General features: G+C 41.3%; 1 protein-coding gene across 5 annotated transcripts in view; it reads right to left on the bottom strand.

The window, feature by feature from the left end:
- Positions 1–15510, bottom strand: part of LOC135224721 (eukaryotic translation initiation factor 4 gamma 3-like) — a 65332-nt gene continuing 49822 nt past the window's right edge. For all 5 annotated transcript variants that reach the window (XM_064264011.1, XM_064264012.1, XM_064264013.1 and 2 more), the window contains exon 7: positions 1–876. In XM_064264011.1, coding sequence (XP_064120081.1) covers positions 706–876 — 171 coding nt within the window. In that variant the 3' untranslated portion in view covers positions 1–705. The remainder of the gene's footprint in view (positions 877–15510) is intronic.

Genomic DNA, 15510 nt, shown 5'->3' with positions numbered 1-15510 from the left:
TACTTGGAATAAAAGGGCAACTCAACTTTTTTTTAATATTTTAAAGTGCAAGATATCACATACATCAGCTTGTTTCTAATCTAAAATGAATCAGACAGCTAAAACTAATTAGAGAAAGAAAAGGTGGAAATGTTATCCCAGAGTCTTGAATAGTATTGAAGATAGTTGAGGTAACCACAAGAAAGAAAATTCTTTTTTGATATCTCCATACATGAATTACGTACTCCTTGGAAGTTGCTATGCTGACATGGCTAAATAACAAATATTTTGATTCACACTTAAATATCTCCTTTATATAGAAACTTTCACTAAGTTTCTGAGATGATCATAAAGTTGTGTCAGTTACAAGATACATAACTCTGTTTAGACAAGAAATTTAAGGTTGAAGTTACCCTAAACCAATATAACAGCATCCATACTACACATGCACACTATATTTTTTGGAAGAAAACCTCTATCATTAAAACAAAAATTTCTGTAAGAGGCAAGTTATTATATCTAATAAACAAAAACATTGGCTGTCACATTACACAGATTTGGCTATGTAACCATCAACAATGATTTTTACTGCAATATTTGTTAATCATAATTTAAATGCAAAACCAGCTTTTTTACAAACCTATGTTGAGATAATTATTGCAAGATAAAAAATATGACAAAATATCTACAAAAAACATAATCATGAGACGACGTTATGCTACACAGCTATCCCCGAACATCCCTTGTGATACGTGTAGGACCCTGCTCCACGACCAAAGGTCTCCATCCATTTGCATGTAAACCAAGTGTGTCTTGTATTAACCAACGTAAACGATGAGTCAGGGAGCCACTCTCAAGACAATTTTCAATATGATTACAGCTTTGTTCAATCAAGTCCTGTACAAGGAAAAATGTGGTACATCAGTTAGTTGTCTAGTTCACCAAAATGAACAGATGTACAGTGTATTCCATTTACAAAATGACATATTTTAAATCAATTTGCATTTTTCATAACTAACAAAACTTTGGTCTTAGCATGGAGATAAATTGAGGCGTCCAGTGCTAAAACCCACACTCGCCACAAATTTGAGAAATGCATTTTATCATACATCCTCTTTCGAATGGTGTAAGTGAGCGTATATTTTGATGATGAGAATATGGTTCAATTTTGCATTATATAGTCTGTACTTTTGTAAACTTTAGCATTAATTTTGCTCATCAATTTTACAGTCAATCAAATTGTGTAGTCTAATTTTTTTTCATATATAACATGATATTGTTATGATACAATAAAGTTTTATACATACTTACCTGGCAGATATATACTTAGCTATTTGACTCTGTCGTCCGACAGAAATTCGAATTTCGCGCACACACTACCGGTAGGTCAGGTGATCTACTTACCTGCCGCTGGGTGGCAGGACTAGGAACCATTCCCATGTTCTATCATATTTTTTCTATACCGTCTGTCTCCTGAGGGGAGGTAGGGTAGGTATAAATCGTATATATCTGCCAGGTAAGTATGTATAAAACTTTATTGTATCATAACAATATCATTTTTATACATTCAACTTACCTGTCAGATATATACTAAGCCGATTCACACTATTGGAGGTGGGACAGAGACAGCTAAATACAGATTCAAACAGGAATCACAACAATTGTTGTAGGTAATAAATAAATAAAACATTGGTTCCTACCTGTTTAGACTGAAGACTTCATGAATACAATCCAGGAGTCTAGTCAGTCTCAAGAGCCTCAGCGAGATATTGATCTATGGCTAAGAGTTCTTGTAGGTCTGCCAAAGGGGTCTTATCTGCTTACTCGGCAGATCCTGGAAGGACTATGTCAATGGGTGCTTATCCACTTACTTGACAAGAACCTTATACAAGGAGCACAACACCGATCCCGATCACCTTAACCTAACCATGTTAGTTCTAAGATTGCAAGAAGTTATCCCCTAACTCCTTGCAAACAACCACAAACTCAAATAACAAACATTCGTACACTTAAAAGTACAAAAATAAAAATAAAAATAAAATTTTTTGTACAATCTAGCTAGTAAGATGTCTCTTGATTCCCTACTGACCCAAGCAAGGACGCCCGTGCAACAACAAGCATTCTAGTCAGCAGAAAAGCAACAACCCATCTCACAAGGTAGATCTATGTACCATCAAATATTAAAATATCAAATACAAAATTTTCTAAGGATCGTTATGTGTTCCCAGCCCCAGCACTGTATCAGCTGATACAAAAGGACCCCAGAGAGAAACACTTTTCATATGTCACTTTAACGTCCTTAAGGTAGTGCGATGCGAAAACTGAATCACACCTCCAGTAAGTCGCATCCACAATGTCTTTTAAAGACATGTTCTTATGAAAAGCTAATGAAGTGGCCACAGCTCTAACCTCATGAGCCTTCACTCGGAGAGTCCTAAAAGAGTCCTCAGTGCAGTTACTATGAGCATCAGTAATAATGCTCCTAACAAAAAATGCGCCAGAAACAGAGTCTGGAAAGAACAAATTGCCGCATCACTCTTAAATCCTACTCGAGAATCTAGAGCGTGTATTTCACTAATTCTTTTCGCAGTCACTAAGGACAACAAGAAAATACATTTTCTCGTTAGATCCCTAAACGACGCGTTGTGAGGAGGCTCAAATCTATTTGATGACAGGAATTTTATAACCACATCCAAGTTCCAGTTCGGAGTACGAGGAGAAATGGTTTTTGAGGTTTCAAAAGATCTAATAAGGTCGTGGAGATCTTTATCTTCTGCTATCTTCAAACCTCTGTTTCGAAAAACAGCAGAGAGCATACTCCGATAACCCTTAATGGTTGAAACTGGTAATTGAGATTCCTCCCTAAGGAAAATCAAGAAATCAGCAATGTTGGTCACAGAGGTATCGGAGGAGGACAGTTTATTCTTCTTACACCATCTTCTGAAAACATCCCATTTGGATTGGTAGACCCGAATAGTTGAGGATCTTCGGGCCCTAGCAATTGCTTTTGAAGCTTTGCTTGAAAAGCCTCTCGCTCTGACAAGTCTTTCGATAGTCGAAAGGCAGTCAGAGCGAGAGCGGGGAGGTTTTGGTGGTACCTCTTGAAATGGGGTTGTTTGAGAAGATCTCTCCTGTGTGGAAGAGATCTTGGGAAGTCCACCGTCCATTCCTGTACCTCTGTGAACCAATCTTGAGATGGCCAAAAGGGGGCGACGAGTGTTAGTCTCATCCCTTTTGACACCACAAACTTTTTTAAAACCACTCCTAACATTTTGAAGGGGGGAAAGGCGTAGGCATCTAGGCCTGCCCAGTCCAGCAGCATGGCATCCACCGCTATAGCTCTCGGGTCTTCCACTAAGGAGCAAAAATTCTCTATCCTTCTGGATAGGAAGGTGGCAAATAGGTTTATTTGAGGACTGCCCCACAGGGACCACAGAGCTTGACAAACCTGAATGTGAAGGGTCCACTCTGTGGGGAGTACTTGGTTTAACCTGCTTAGCCTGTCTGCTCTGACATTTTTCTCTCCTTTCACGAATATTGTGAGGAGAGTCACATTCTTGTCTTTTGTCCAATATAATAGCTCTTTTGTTATCTGGAACAGAGAAAAAGAGTGAGTCCCCCCTTGTTTCCTGATATAGGCCAACGTTGTGGTGTTGTCCGCGTTGACCTGTACCACTTGACCTAATACTTCTGTCTCGAAGGCTTTTAGGGCTAGGAGAACAGCAAAAAGTTCTTTGGAGTTTATATGCCAGTCTTGTTGATCCTTCCTCCATTGGCCTGATACTTCTTTTGTCCCTAGAGTCGCTCCCCATCCCTTCTCTGAAGCGTCTGAGAACAAGATTAGGTTTGGGTTCCAAACCTCTAGAGACAAGCCCTCGTTCTTTTCCAAGGGTACTAGCCACCACTTTAGATGATTCTTCCCTTCCAGAGGAATTCCGAAAGTGTCTGAAAGTTGCCCATTCTTCCAACTCCAAATTCTTCTTAAGAAGAACTGAAGAGGGCGTAGGTGGAGTCTTCCTCAGAGAAACGAAACTGTTCTAGTGAGGAAAGGGTTCCCAGAAGGCTTAACCATTCCCTCACTGAACTCCGTTCTTTCTCTAGGAAGCTCGAGACTTTCTGTAAGCCCCGAGCAATTGTTTCCTGGGAAGGAAAACCCGAAAACCCCGAGAATCCATCCGAATCCCCAAATAAACTAAGTTCTGGCTGGGGATCATCTGAGATTTCTCGAGGTTCACGAGTAATCCTAACGTCCTTGTCAGGATCAAAGTAGTCTGTAGGTCCTCCAAACATAGTTTCTCCAACTTGGCCCGGATTAGCCAATCGTCGAGATACATCGAGATGTTGATCCCTTCTAAATGAAGCCATTTGGCCCCATTCCTCATCAGATACGTAAATACCTGAGGAGCGGTTGATAGGCCGAAGCACAAGGCCCTGAACTGGAAGATTTGTCCTTGTACTACAAATCTGAGGTATTTTCTTGACGATGGGTGAATCTGAACGTGAAAGTAAGCATCCTGAAGGTCCAGGGAGACCATCCAATCTCCCTGACATAGGGCTGACAGAACCGAAGCTGAAGTTTCCATGGAGAACTTCTTTTTCTCCACATACTGGTTCAGGATGCTTACATCCAGAACGGGTCTCCATCCCCCCGAAGCCTTTGGTACTAAGAAAAGGCGGTTGTAAAACCCCGGGGAGAATGGATCCTGCACTAACTCTATTGCATTCTTGTCCCTCATCGACACCACCGTCTGCAGGAGTCTCTCTCTCAGTCCAGGGTCCTTGTAACTCGTCGACAAATCCTTCGGAGATGTTGCTAAAGGAGGTCTGTCTACGAAGGGAATGATGTAACCCTTCTGTAGGACAGACAGAGTCCAGGGATCTGCTTCTCTTAAGGACCAGGCCTCCAGAAAGTTTTGAAGTCTGGCCCCTACCTGTGCTTGGAGGACATGGCTGCTACTTGCTCTTTTTAAAAGAGCGGAAGGAAGACCTCCCTCGCTTGTCGAAGGGCTTTCTCTTCATAGTTGGTCGAGTCGAGGGCGCTCCACGAAAGGGCACCACTGGAGTACGAGACACCTTCTTCTGAACAGGAATTGCAGGTCTAATCTTCTTCGTGGATTGCACTAGAAGATCCTGCGTTGCCTTTTCCGAAAGGGATCTCGAAATATCCTTTACTAAAGGCGAAGGAAACAGATGTTCTGACAGAGGTGTGAAAAGTAGGGCGGACCTCTGAGAAGGAGAAACTCCTTTCGTCAGAAAGGAACTGTAAAGAGATCTTTTCTTTACTACTCCCGATCCGAACAGGGCAGCTAACTCAACAGAACCATCTTGCACAGCCTTATCCATACAAGATAGGACACTGTGCAAGGTTTCCGGATCAAGAAAATCTGGCTCACTCGTCTTTTTAGCCAGCACCCCAAGGGACCAATCCAAGAAGTTGAACACTTCTAATACGTGGAATATTCCCTTAAGGTGCTGATCTAATTCAGACATACTCCAAGACGCCTAGAGAAATCTGAATCTGCAGACGAGGGGAGCATCAAGCCCATAGCTTCTTCCGTTTTATACCATATACCTCTCCTCCCTGTCAGCTTGGAGGGAGGAGAGCAATAAACAGTTCTAAGAGTTTCCTTCTTCGACAAAAGCCAGGAATCCAAAGACTGGAGGGCTTTTCTCATTGAAATTGCAGGCTTCATCTTTAAGAAAGCAGAGGATTTCGGGGTTTTCGTGCTCGAAAACAGCGATCTCGGTGAAGGAGGAGCAGCAGGACTAAGAGAGTCCCCAAATTCCTTGAGAAGTAACGAGGCTAGGACTTTGTAATTAGAAAGTCCCTCGTTGGTAGAGACTTCTTCTTCAGAAACCTCTTCAAGGCCAAGGTTAGATGGGGATCGCTCTCTCCTGATCGATTCTCTATCATGAGAAGTAGGTTCTCTAGGAGAAAAGCTTCAAGTAGGGGAAGGACTAAGTACGTCAACGTCCTTACAACTAGTAGACGCTTCGCGCCTGACTGGATCATGCCTAGTCGGCGCCTCGCGCTTGGTAGGCTGCTCGCGCCTGTCAGGATCCTCTCGCCTGGATGGCGTCTCGCGCAAAACTGGCGTCACGCGCCTCACTAACGTCTCGCGCCCAGCAGTATCCTCGCCCCTGCCTGGTGCCTCGCTCCTGGGAGACGTCACGCGTCTGGCTGGCGTCTCGCGCCTGACAGGATCCTCGCGCCTGCTTGGTGCCTCGCGCCAAACCGGCGTCACGCGCCTGGCTGACGTCTCGCACTTGGAAGGCTCGACGCGCCTGACTGGCGACTCGCGCCTGGCTAGCGCTTCGCGTCTGGCTGGAGCTTCACGCTTGGCTGGCGCTTCGTGCTTAGAAAGCTCGACGCTCTTGTCTGGCGTCTCGCGCCTAGAAGGCTCTTCGCGTTTGGTTGGCGCCTCGCGCCTGGCTGACGCTTCACGCCTGGCTGGAGTCTCACGTCTGACTGGAGATTCGCGCCTGGCTGGCGCCTTGCGCCTGACAGGAGAACGGATCTTGCTCGGTCTATGTAAGGCTGACGAATCTGATTCCAAGTCCGAAGATGACAAATCTTGATGGCGAGTCTGACCCCTCAACAGCCTAGACTTCTTTATAGGCAGGAAAGCGTCTTTCCTTCTAGGAGGGTCTCTTGACGAAACACCCAAAACAACCCAAAAGAAAGTGGGAATTGGAATTTCCTGGCAATGGTAACGAAGGAAGGCATTTTTCATATTCGGTTTATTTAACATTCTTGTCCACCATAGGACTAGAAGATCGGTCTTTTACCGGTTCCCACAAGTCTGTGGGGGAAGGAAGCACATTCTTTGCCTTCTTAATTACCGTAGGATCCTCCTCTTGAAAACGTTCAGGACTCGATGTAATCCTGGGTTCATCCCAACCTCTTTTCAGGGGGCGAGAAAGATCCGCCGATCTCCAACCTCTTTTAGGAGAAGAATTCTCCGAAGAGGAGAAACACTCTCGAAGAACGCTTTTTCTGTAGCGTTCTCTGGCATTCTGTGGCGAAACAGAAAAAGCCGAAGGGACGTCTGACTGTTGGGGATCCTCCACAACCTCCTTACGGCTTTTGACATTCCTTCTCCTCTGGGCTTGGGAGCTTGAAAGAGGTCTAGGCCTGGGAGCGTTGTGGAGACAATCAGACGCCCCCTCCACAGCACTGGGGACACTTATATCACTATCCACAGCACTTAACTCACACTGCTTACCTTCAATGGCCGCCATTTTGGTTTCCATTTTCCGAAGGGCGGCTTTTAGATTAGCAATCTCTAATGCCGAATCTGTTGGATCTATTAAAGGAGGAGAAACTATATTAGATGGGGCAGTAAAAGGAGAAGAGGGTATAACATTACTGATAACCCCGCTAGATACAGAACTAGGCAAGGGTTTGGAAGAAGACCTCCTCACCCTGTCTCTTTCCAACTTCTTCAAATATGAAGTTAGAGATTTCCATTCTTCCGCACTCAAATCCTTGCATTCATTACAAGTATTATCAAAAGAACATTCATACATCCTGCATTTCTTACAAATAGTATGAGGATCAACCGATGCCTTCGGCATCCTAACTTTACACCCCACATTCACACACATTCTCACCACACTTCCAGAATCAGACATCATGTTGAACAATCCAAATCAAATCCAATAAACGGTCCACAATCGCGTATGCCAGTACAATCAATGCAAATACGTCACCGAGAAGTCCAAACGAAGATCAATTGCGATGCAAAATACGAATCCAGCCGGAGATACCCACAACGATGTTGCCAGTATGGCCGACAGAAAAAATATGATAGAACATGGGAATGGTTCCTAGTCCTGCCACCCAGCGGCAGGTAAGTAGATCACCTGACCTACAGGTAGCGTGTGCGCGAAATTCGAATTTCTGTCGGACGACGGAGTCAAATAGCTAAGTATATATCTGACAGGTAAGTTGAATGTATAAAAATCATATTTTTGGGGTTCTAAACATTCCAAAAATTCAAAACTGAAGAAAATATCTTGAAAAATAAGTTATGGCCTTTTTAAATTTACAAATTTAAAAGCATTTTTTCTCTGTCTTTTAAAATGTGGTGAGTGTGGGTTTTAGCACTGGATACCTCAATTCTCTGGTGCTAGCTGGAGTCTGGTTAAAAATAAGACAAGGAATTGGTGGCAATGGGCGTCAGCCAGTAGGGGAATAGGAGGAAGTTATGCAACCTGCTTTATCTCCGCTTCGCATCATCATACCAGTTTCGTTCTAGCACAGGGAAGAATGAGGGGTGGCTTGAGGTGGGTCATATATGTCAAGACCAAAGGTTTGTTAGTTGTGAAAAATACAAATTGATTTAAAGTTTGTTATTTGTTCATAAACGGAATAAACCTTAGTCTTAACGTAGGGAAGACTTACTCTAGGAGGGAGGATAAGAAAGTCTTAGAACTGAATGGAGGTTCAGACAACCTGGACTCACTTTCTGGCCATAGGTAAGACATAGAAAAGAGTCATAAGCCTCAGATCTGTTGAGCACAAGTTTACTGAACAGCCAGATATCTGGCTTAACAGATTATGAAATGGTACATATCTACATTGTGTCTTGATGATGGCAAAGAACTGTCAGAGACAAAAATTACATTAGCCACCAATTTGTTTGTTGCCAGTTCCTACAGACAAAAGGATGTGAAGGTGGTTTGGCAAAGCCAGGTACCTGCCTTCAAATAGCTGTGAACTGACAAATTCTTGAAAGCGATGGTAGGGCCTAGACTCCTAACATCATGTCATCACCACCAAAATACCCAAGAGAAGGGATCGAAAAAGACTCGAATCTGTCATCACATATATTGAACATCAAAAAGAGTCCCTGTAATCCACCAACCTCTTTGATGAAGCCAAGGTCAGTAAAAAAACCATATTGAGGGTTAAATTCCTATTTGTTGAGCCCTGTAAAGGTTCATATGGAGGGCGAGCGAGACAGGTAAACACCATGGTCAGGTCCCAATTAGGTTTGAGATCTCTTACTGAACGGGACTGCTCGACAACTCTTGAGAAGCACAGAAACTTCCGAATCATGCAAGGTAAATTAAGTTAGGCAACAGTATTCTAAAATCTGCAATTTCAGTTCACCAAAATTTCTTCTATTGCAATGAAGATACAAATGCATTTAATTGTTTGAAAAATTACATGAGAACATACACAAACCAACTAAAAACTGGATTTTTCTTTTACTCTTATTTTAGGAATTACAGAATATGGACACTGATGAAAACCTGAACCAGATGGAATCACGCAATAAGTATGCAACACAGAGTGGAGCACTAATTATAAGTTAAATGAATAGCAACTGCTCCTTGGTCCTCATATCTGTTCCCAAATAAGTTTCTCAAGTAGAATAAAAACCTTCAAAGTTGAAAATATGTATGATGTCCTAAATGTAACTACTATGCTGCTGCTGCTGCAGAAATTGTTCAAAGTCCTCCTCTACATACTTACATAGAAGCAGTCCAGCAGTCCATTTAGATCACTGTACACAAAGTTCTTCGAAAGTCTCAGATTAACTTCCTATCTTCTAACCATGATATTTTACAAAAGTTTAAAGAAATTTCTGGGAACAAAAATGATAATTATGTTGGCTAGGCAAGGGTAAGGAACTGGTTACTTTGAACTACAATAACTACATCCAAATGATGGAAAATGTTTGATCTAAATCCAGTAAATTTTTTGAGGCAGATGATCCTCAAATCAGCGTAAACTTTCAAGTCAAAGATGAGATAAACAGTACACTGAATTCACCGAAAAAGAGGTTTATTACCTGAACAGTCATAACAATCATCATATAATCTGGTTCACGTTACAGTGATTTGTATGGGCTTCCAAGGGAGTTGGAGTGGCTGGACAGCAAGATAAAGCAATCCAGAAAATATACAATATTAAGTACATACATTTACAGGTGGAACTAGGTGACAACCCAAATTACACAGAGAAGCAACAGTTCGAGGTTTTGGACACCAAGCCTGAAGAAAGAAACCAATAATGGAGGTGAAGCAAACAACAGGCTAAAACGCAGATGTAGCTAGAAGCCAAAGTGATGCTGCAAACACCGTTCAGTAATGTCTACCAGGCACCATGAAAAGTGCACTGACACAATACCCCACTACAGTGAAATTTTGCAGAGCCGAAATAATCCAAGAAACAAGATACTACACATCTGCACCACAGGAACCTTGACTAAGAATCTACCCAAAAATTGTAATAGCAGATAACCCTTATAGAAAACCAATTCACTCTAATAGTACGTTCAACTTTAGTTAAGATGCTGATTCCTTATTTACAAATATGCCGCTAATGAAAAGGTAGCTTTTATGACAAACAAGCTTTTCTTTACTGATATTAACATATTTAGTGGTTTGGAACTAGACTGTTGAAGAAAAATTTTTGAATAGTAATTGATATTCATCTTGTTAATGATAATCATAATATAAAATGACTGACAGTATAGTGATGGGTCACCAATGAGTCCCACATTCATTAACCCTCTTAAGCCGGAGCCCTAAAAATCAAAACGTCTCCCGTATGCCGGGCCTGGTTTGGAGTGAGCGCGGAGTGGAAAAAATAATTTTTTCAAAAAATTACAGCGCGCGTACTTTTGAAGATTAAGAGTTCATTTTTGGCTCCTTTTTTTGTCATTGCCTGAAGTTTAGAATGCAACCATCAGAAATGAAAAATAATATCATTATCATATGTAAATAATGCGATATATGGTAGCGAAAAAAAAAAAATTCATACATAATTGTATTCAAATCACGCTGTGCAGAAAACGGTCAAAGCTAACCAGTTACTTTTTTTTGCGTTGTATTGTACACTAATTGCGATCATTTTGATATATACATTGTAAAACAATAAAAGTAACACCGGAAAAATATTATCACAAAATGGTGTACGAATTCGTAACGCGCGGTACGCAAAAAATATTTTTTTCAAAAATTCACCGTAATTCTAAATAATGTTCTAGAGACTTCCAATTTGTTTCGAAATTAAGACAAATGATTGAATATTACGATACTGTAAGAGTTTTAGATTAGAATTGCAGATTTCGACCATTTCGGACGAGTTAAATTTGACCGAATGTCGAAATTTTAATATATATATTTTTTCATATGCACATATTTCGAAGATGGAAAAGGCTACAACCTTCAATTATTTTTTATTGTATTCTTCATGAATTTGCGCACATTTTGATATATGAAACTCTATAAAAAGGCTAATATGAAAAGGAGCAAATATTAGGATAATGCCATGTACGTATTTCGGAGACTTGCGCCGCGAATCGGCGCGCGGAGTGAAGGTAATATATTTTTCAAAAATTCACCATAAATCACAATATTGTTTTTTAGAGACTTCAAATTTGTTTCAAAATGAAGAAACATGACGGAATATTACTAGGGGACCGTAAGAGTTTTTTAAGCTTACAATTGCGTTTTTCAACTATTTCGGTAGAGTCAAATTTGACCGAACGTGGTTTTTTTTCTATTTATCGTGATTTATATGCAAATATTTCGAAAAAGAGAAAGCTACAACCTTCAATCATTTTTAGTTGTATTCTACATGAATTGCGCACATTTTCATATATAAAACTTTATGAAACAGCTAATTTTAAATGGTGCAAACATTTCGACAATCGCACAAAAAAATTCTGATTTTTTCGGAAGAGTTACCACCGCGCGAACGTAATTTTTTTTGTTTTTTTTTTTTTCATAAATTCACCATAAATCAAAATATTGTGCTAGAGACTTCCAAGTCGTTGCAAAATGAAGGTAAATGATTGAATATTACTAGAATATAAGAGTTTTAGCTTACAATTGCGTTTTTCGACCATTTCGGTAGAGTCAAAGCTGACCGAAGTTGAAATTTTGCACTTAACGTTATTTTATATGAAAATATTTCAAACTGATAAAAGCTACAACCATGGTTGTCTTTTGTTGTATTGTGCATGAAATTGCGCACATTTCCATATATAGAACTTTATGTAACGGCAAATTTAAAAGGGTGCAAACATTAGGACAATCGCACGAAAAAAATTTATCGGAAGAGTTTATCGCACGAACGTAAGGAAAAAGTTTTTTCATAAATTCACCATAAATCGAAATATTGTGCTAGAGACGTCCAATTTGTTGCAAAATGAAGGCAAATGATTGAATATTACTATAATATAAGAATTTTAGCTTACAATTGCGTTTCTCGACCATTTCTGTAGAGTCAAAGTTGACCGAAGGTTGAAATTTTTGCACTTATCGTTATTTATATGAAATATTTCAAAATTGATAAAAGCTACAATCATGAGTATTTTTTTAGTTGTATTGTGCATGAAATTGCGCACATTTTCATATATAATCTTCATGTAAAGGATAATTTAAAATGGTGCAATAATTATGTCAAAGTGACGAAATAATTTCCGAGATGTGTCACTGATACTTTTAGTGCGATAAGAAAGAAATTCGCGCTTGCGCGCCTGCGTAGCGATTGTAAACAAAACAACGCCTTGATCCGTGACCTCCCAGCATCCCCCAAGGCGCGTGATACAAAAGTTTTCGGCTGTAGGCTATAAGTATATTTTCCGCGAATTTTTACTTTTTTGAGCCGACGTATGATACGTCCAATCGGCATACGGGAGACATTTTGACTCGACGTTTAATACGTCCAATCGGCGTAAGAGGGTTAATATTACATCTGTGAACTTGTCCTCTGCATGAGCATCAAAAGTTTCCGAGAAGCAAAAAACAAAAGAAACTATCTCTAAAAGATTTTTCTACACAAGAACAATGATGCAGAAGTAGAGTTAGAACAGTAATTTATAACTGACTTGCTGGTAGAATGAAGGTGATATGTATACTAAAAACATTACACCATATCAATTCACACATGTACTATCATCTAATTCATATAGTACATCCCAGAAATGATATGCCATCCATGAACTAATAATCAAATGAAACCAAACAATATGAAAATTTTCTGGAAATATACTGGAATCAAATTACTGTTTCTCAAAATACACTAAACTTAAAATGTTATTGTTATAATACAATTAAGTTTGTTCATACTTACTGCAGATATATTATATAGCCGTATTTCTGACGTCCGACAGAATTTCAAACTCGCGGCACACGTAGTGGGCGGCCAGGTGGTAGTACCCATTCCCGCCGGGGGGCTGGGAGGCGGATATCAGGAACCATTCCCATTTTCTGTTCATATTTATTCATGACCCTTGTCTCCTGAGGGGAGGAGGGTGGGCACTCTAATTATATATATCTGCCAGGTAAGTATGAACAAACTTAATTGTATTATAACAATAACATTTTGTTCATGAAACTTACCTGTCAGATATATATATAGCTGAATCCCACCTTCGGATGGTGGGTAGAGACAGAATAGGATTTTTAGGAAACTTAAATTAAGTAAAAGATTTACTTCTTGGTTCCTTACCTGATAGCAAAGTAGACTCTGTGATTACTGTCACTTAAGCCTGCTTCTGCTTTTATCAGAGTTGCCAGCCAGGTTTGGACCTGTAGTGCTGGTGCACTCTGGATGCTCTGTCAACGGGGACGTGACCTCAATGTGACAAGACCATCTAGCCAAACATATGGCAGTAACACAGCAACCGACCACCACCTGACCAACTAACCAAAACCCCTGACATTAAAACTAAGGAATGGGAGATTTCCACAGAAGATCTCACCATCAACCAAAAACACAATAAAAAACTAACCTAACTAAGATAAGGGATAGGGAGAGAGCTACCTTTCAGCCCCCAAAACTGTGTCTGCCGAAATGTAAGGCCCCAAAGAACTACAGTTCTCGTAAATCGTTCTCACATCCAGGAGGTAATGTGAGGCGAATACGGAATTGCTCCTCCAAAAGGTGCTATCAAGTACGTATATCTTTGATAGACATATTCCTTTGGAAGGCAAGAGAAGTAGCTACGGCTCTGACTTCGTGAGCTTTCACTTTAAAGAGGCTCAAATCAGTCTTCTGGCAAGATGAATGAGCCTCTTTAATGACGTCCCTCAAGAAGAAAGCAACAGCATTCTTCGACAACGGCAAATCTGGTCTCTTCACCGAGCACCAGAGATTACCTGAGGGACCTCTTATCTCTTTAGTTCTATTAACATAGAACTTGAGAGCCCTGACAGGGCACAGGGCTCTCTCTGGTTCTTGACCCACGAGACTCGACATTCCTTTGATTTGTTTCAAAGCTCTTCGGCCAAGGATTAGACGGGTTCTCGTTCTTAGCCAAGAAAGACGGGCTCAACGAGCAGACAGCGTTGTCCCCCTTGAAGCCCACTAGGCTACTGAACGCTTGGATTTCACTAACTCTCTTCGCCGTTGCCAGAGAAGCTAGAAAAGCGCTTTCCTCGTCAAGTCCCTTAGAGAAGCTTCATGGAGAGGCTCAAAGGGACTTAGCATAAGATGTTTCAAAACCACATCGAGATTCCATGAGGGTTGTCGTGCTTGTGGAATCTTGGAGGTTTCGAACAACCTTAAGAGATCGTGTAGATCCTTATTGTCGGAGAGGTCCAGTCCTCTGTGGCGAAAAAACGGCAGACAACATACTCCTAATAACCTTTATTGTAGGAACTGCCAATTTCTGCACATTTCTTAGATAGAGTAAGAAATCTGCTATCTGGTTCACAGAGGTCGTGGAAGAGGAAATTCCTTCCTTTTTGCACCACTTAGACTGGTAGACAGCTCTTGAAGAGGCTCTTCGAGCATTAGCGATTGCTCTCGCAGCTGCCTTTGAAAAGCCTCTCGCTCTGGCCAACTTTTCGATAGTCTGAACGCAGTCAGAGCCAAGCGGAGAGGTTTTGGTGAAACCTTTTGAAGTGAGGCTGTCTGAGTAGATCTCTCCTCCAGGGCAACGTTCTTGGGAAGTCCACAAGGAATGTCATGACCTCTGTGAACCACTCTCTGCTGGCCACATTGGGGCAATCAGAGTCAACCTTGTCCCTTCTGAAGCTGCGAACTTCCTCATGACCTCCCCCATGATCTTGAATGGGGGAAAGGCGTAAAGATCCAGGTCTGTCCAGTTCCAGAGCAACGCGTCCACTGCAATTGCCCCTGGATCCAGAACCGGGGAGCAATACAGAGGAAGCCTCTTCGTCCTCGATGTAGCGAACAGGTCGACTAGAGGACGTCCCCACAATGTCCATAATTGTTGACAGACTTCCTGGTGCAAGGTCCATTCTGTTGGCAGAATCTGATTTCGTCGACTGAGAAGGTCCGCCCTGACATTCTGAACCCCTGCCACGAATCTCGTCAGGATCTTGATGTGCTTGCGTCTGCCCATAGCAGAACTTCCCTCGCAAGGAGAAAAAAGGGATCTGGAGTGAGTTCCTCCCTGATTCTTTAGATATGCAAGGGCTGTGGTACTGTCTGAGTTGACTTGAACGACCTTGCTTGACAGTTTGTCTTCGAAGAACTGCAGCGACAGGAATATCGCTGCCAGTTCCTTTACATTGATGTGCCAGGCTACCTGTTCCCCT

Source organism: Macrobrachium nipponense, chromosome 12 (assembly GCF_015104395.2).
Source record: "Macrobrachium nipponense isolate FS-2020 chromosome 12, ASM1510439v2, whole genome shotgun sequence".
Classification (NCBI taxonomy): Eukaryota; Metazoa; Arthropoda; class Malacostraca; order Decapoda; family Palaemonidae; genus Macrobrachium; species Macrobrachium nipponense.
This window is presented reverse-complemented; position numbering and strand designations above follow the sequence as displayed.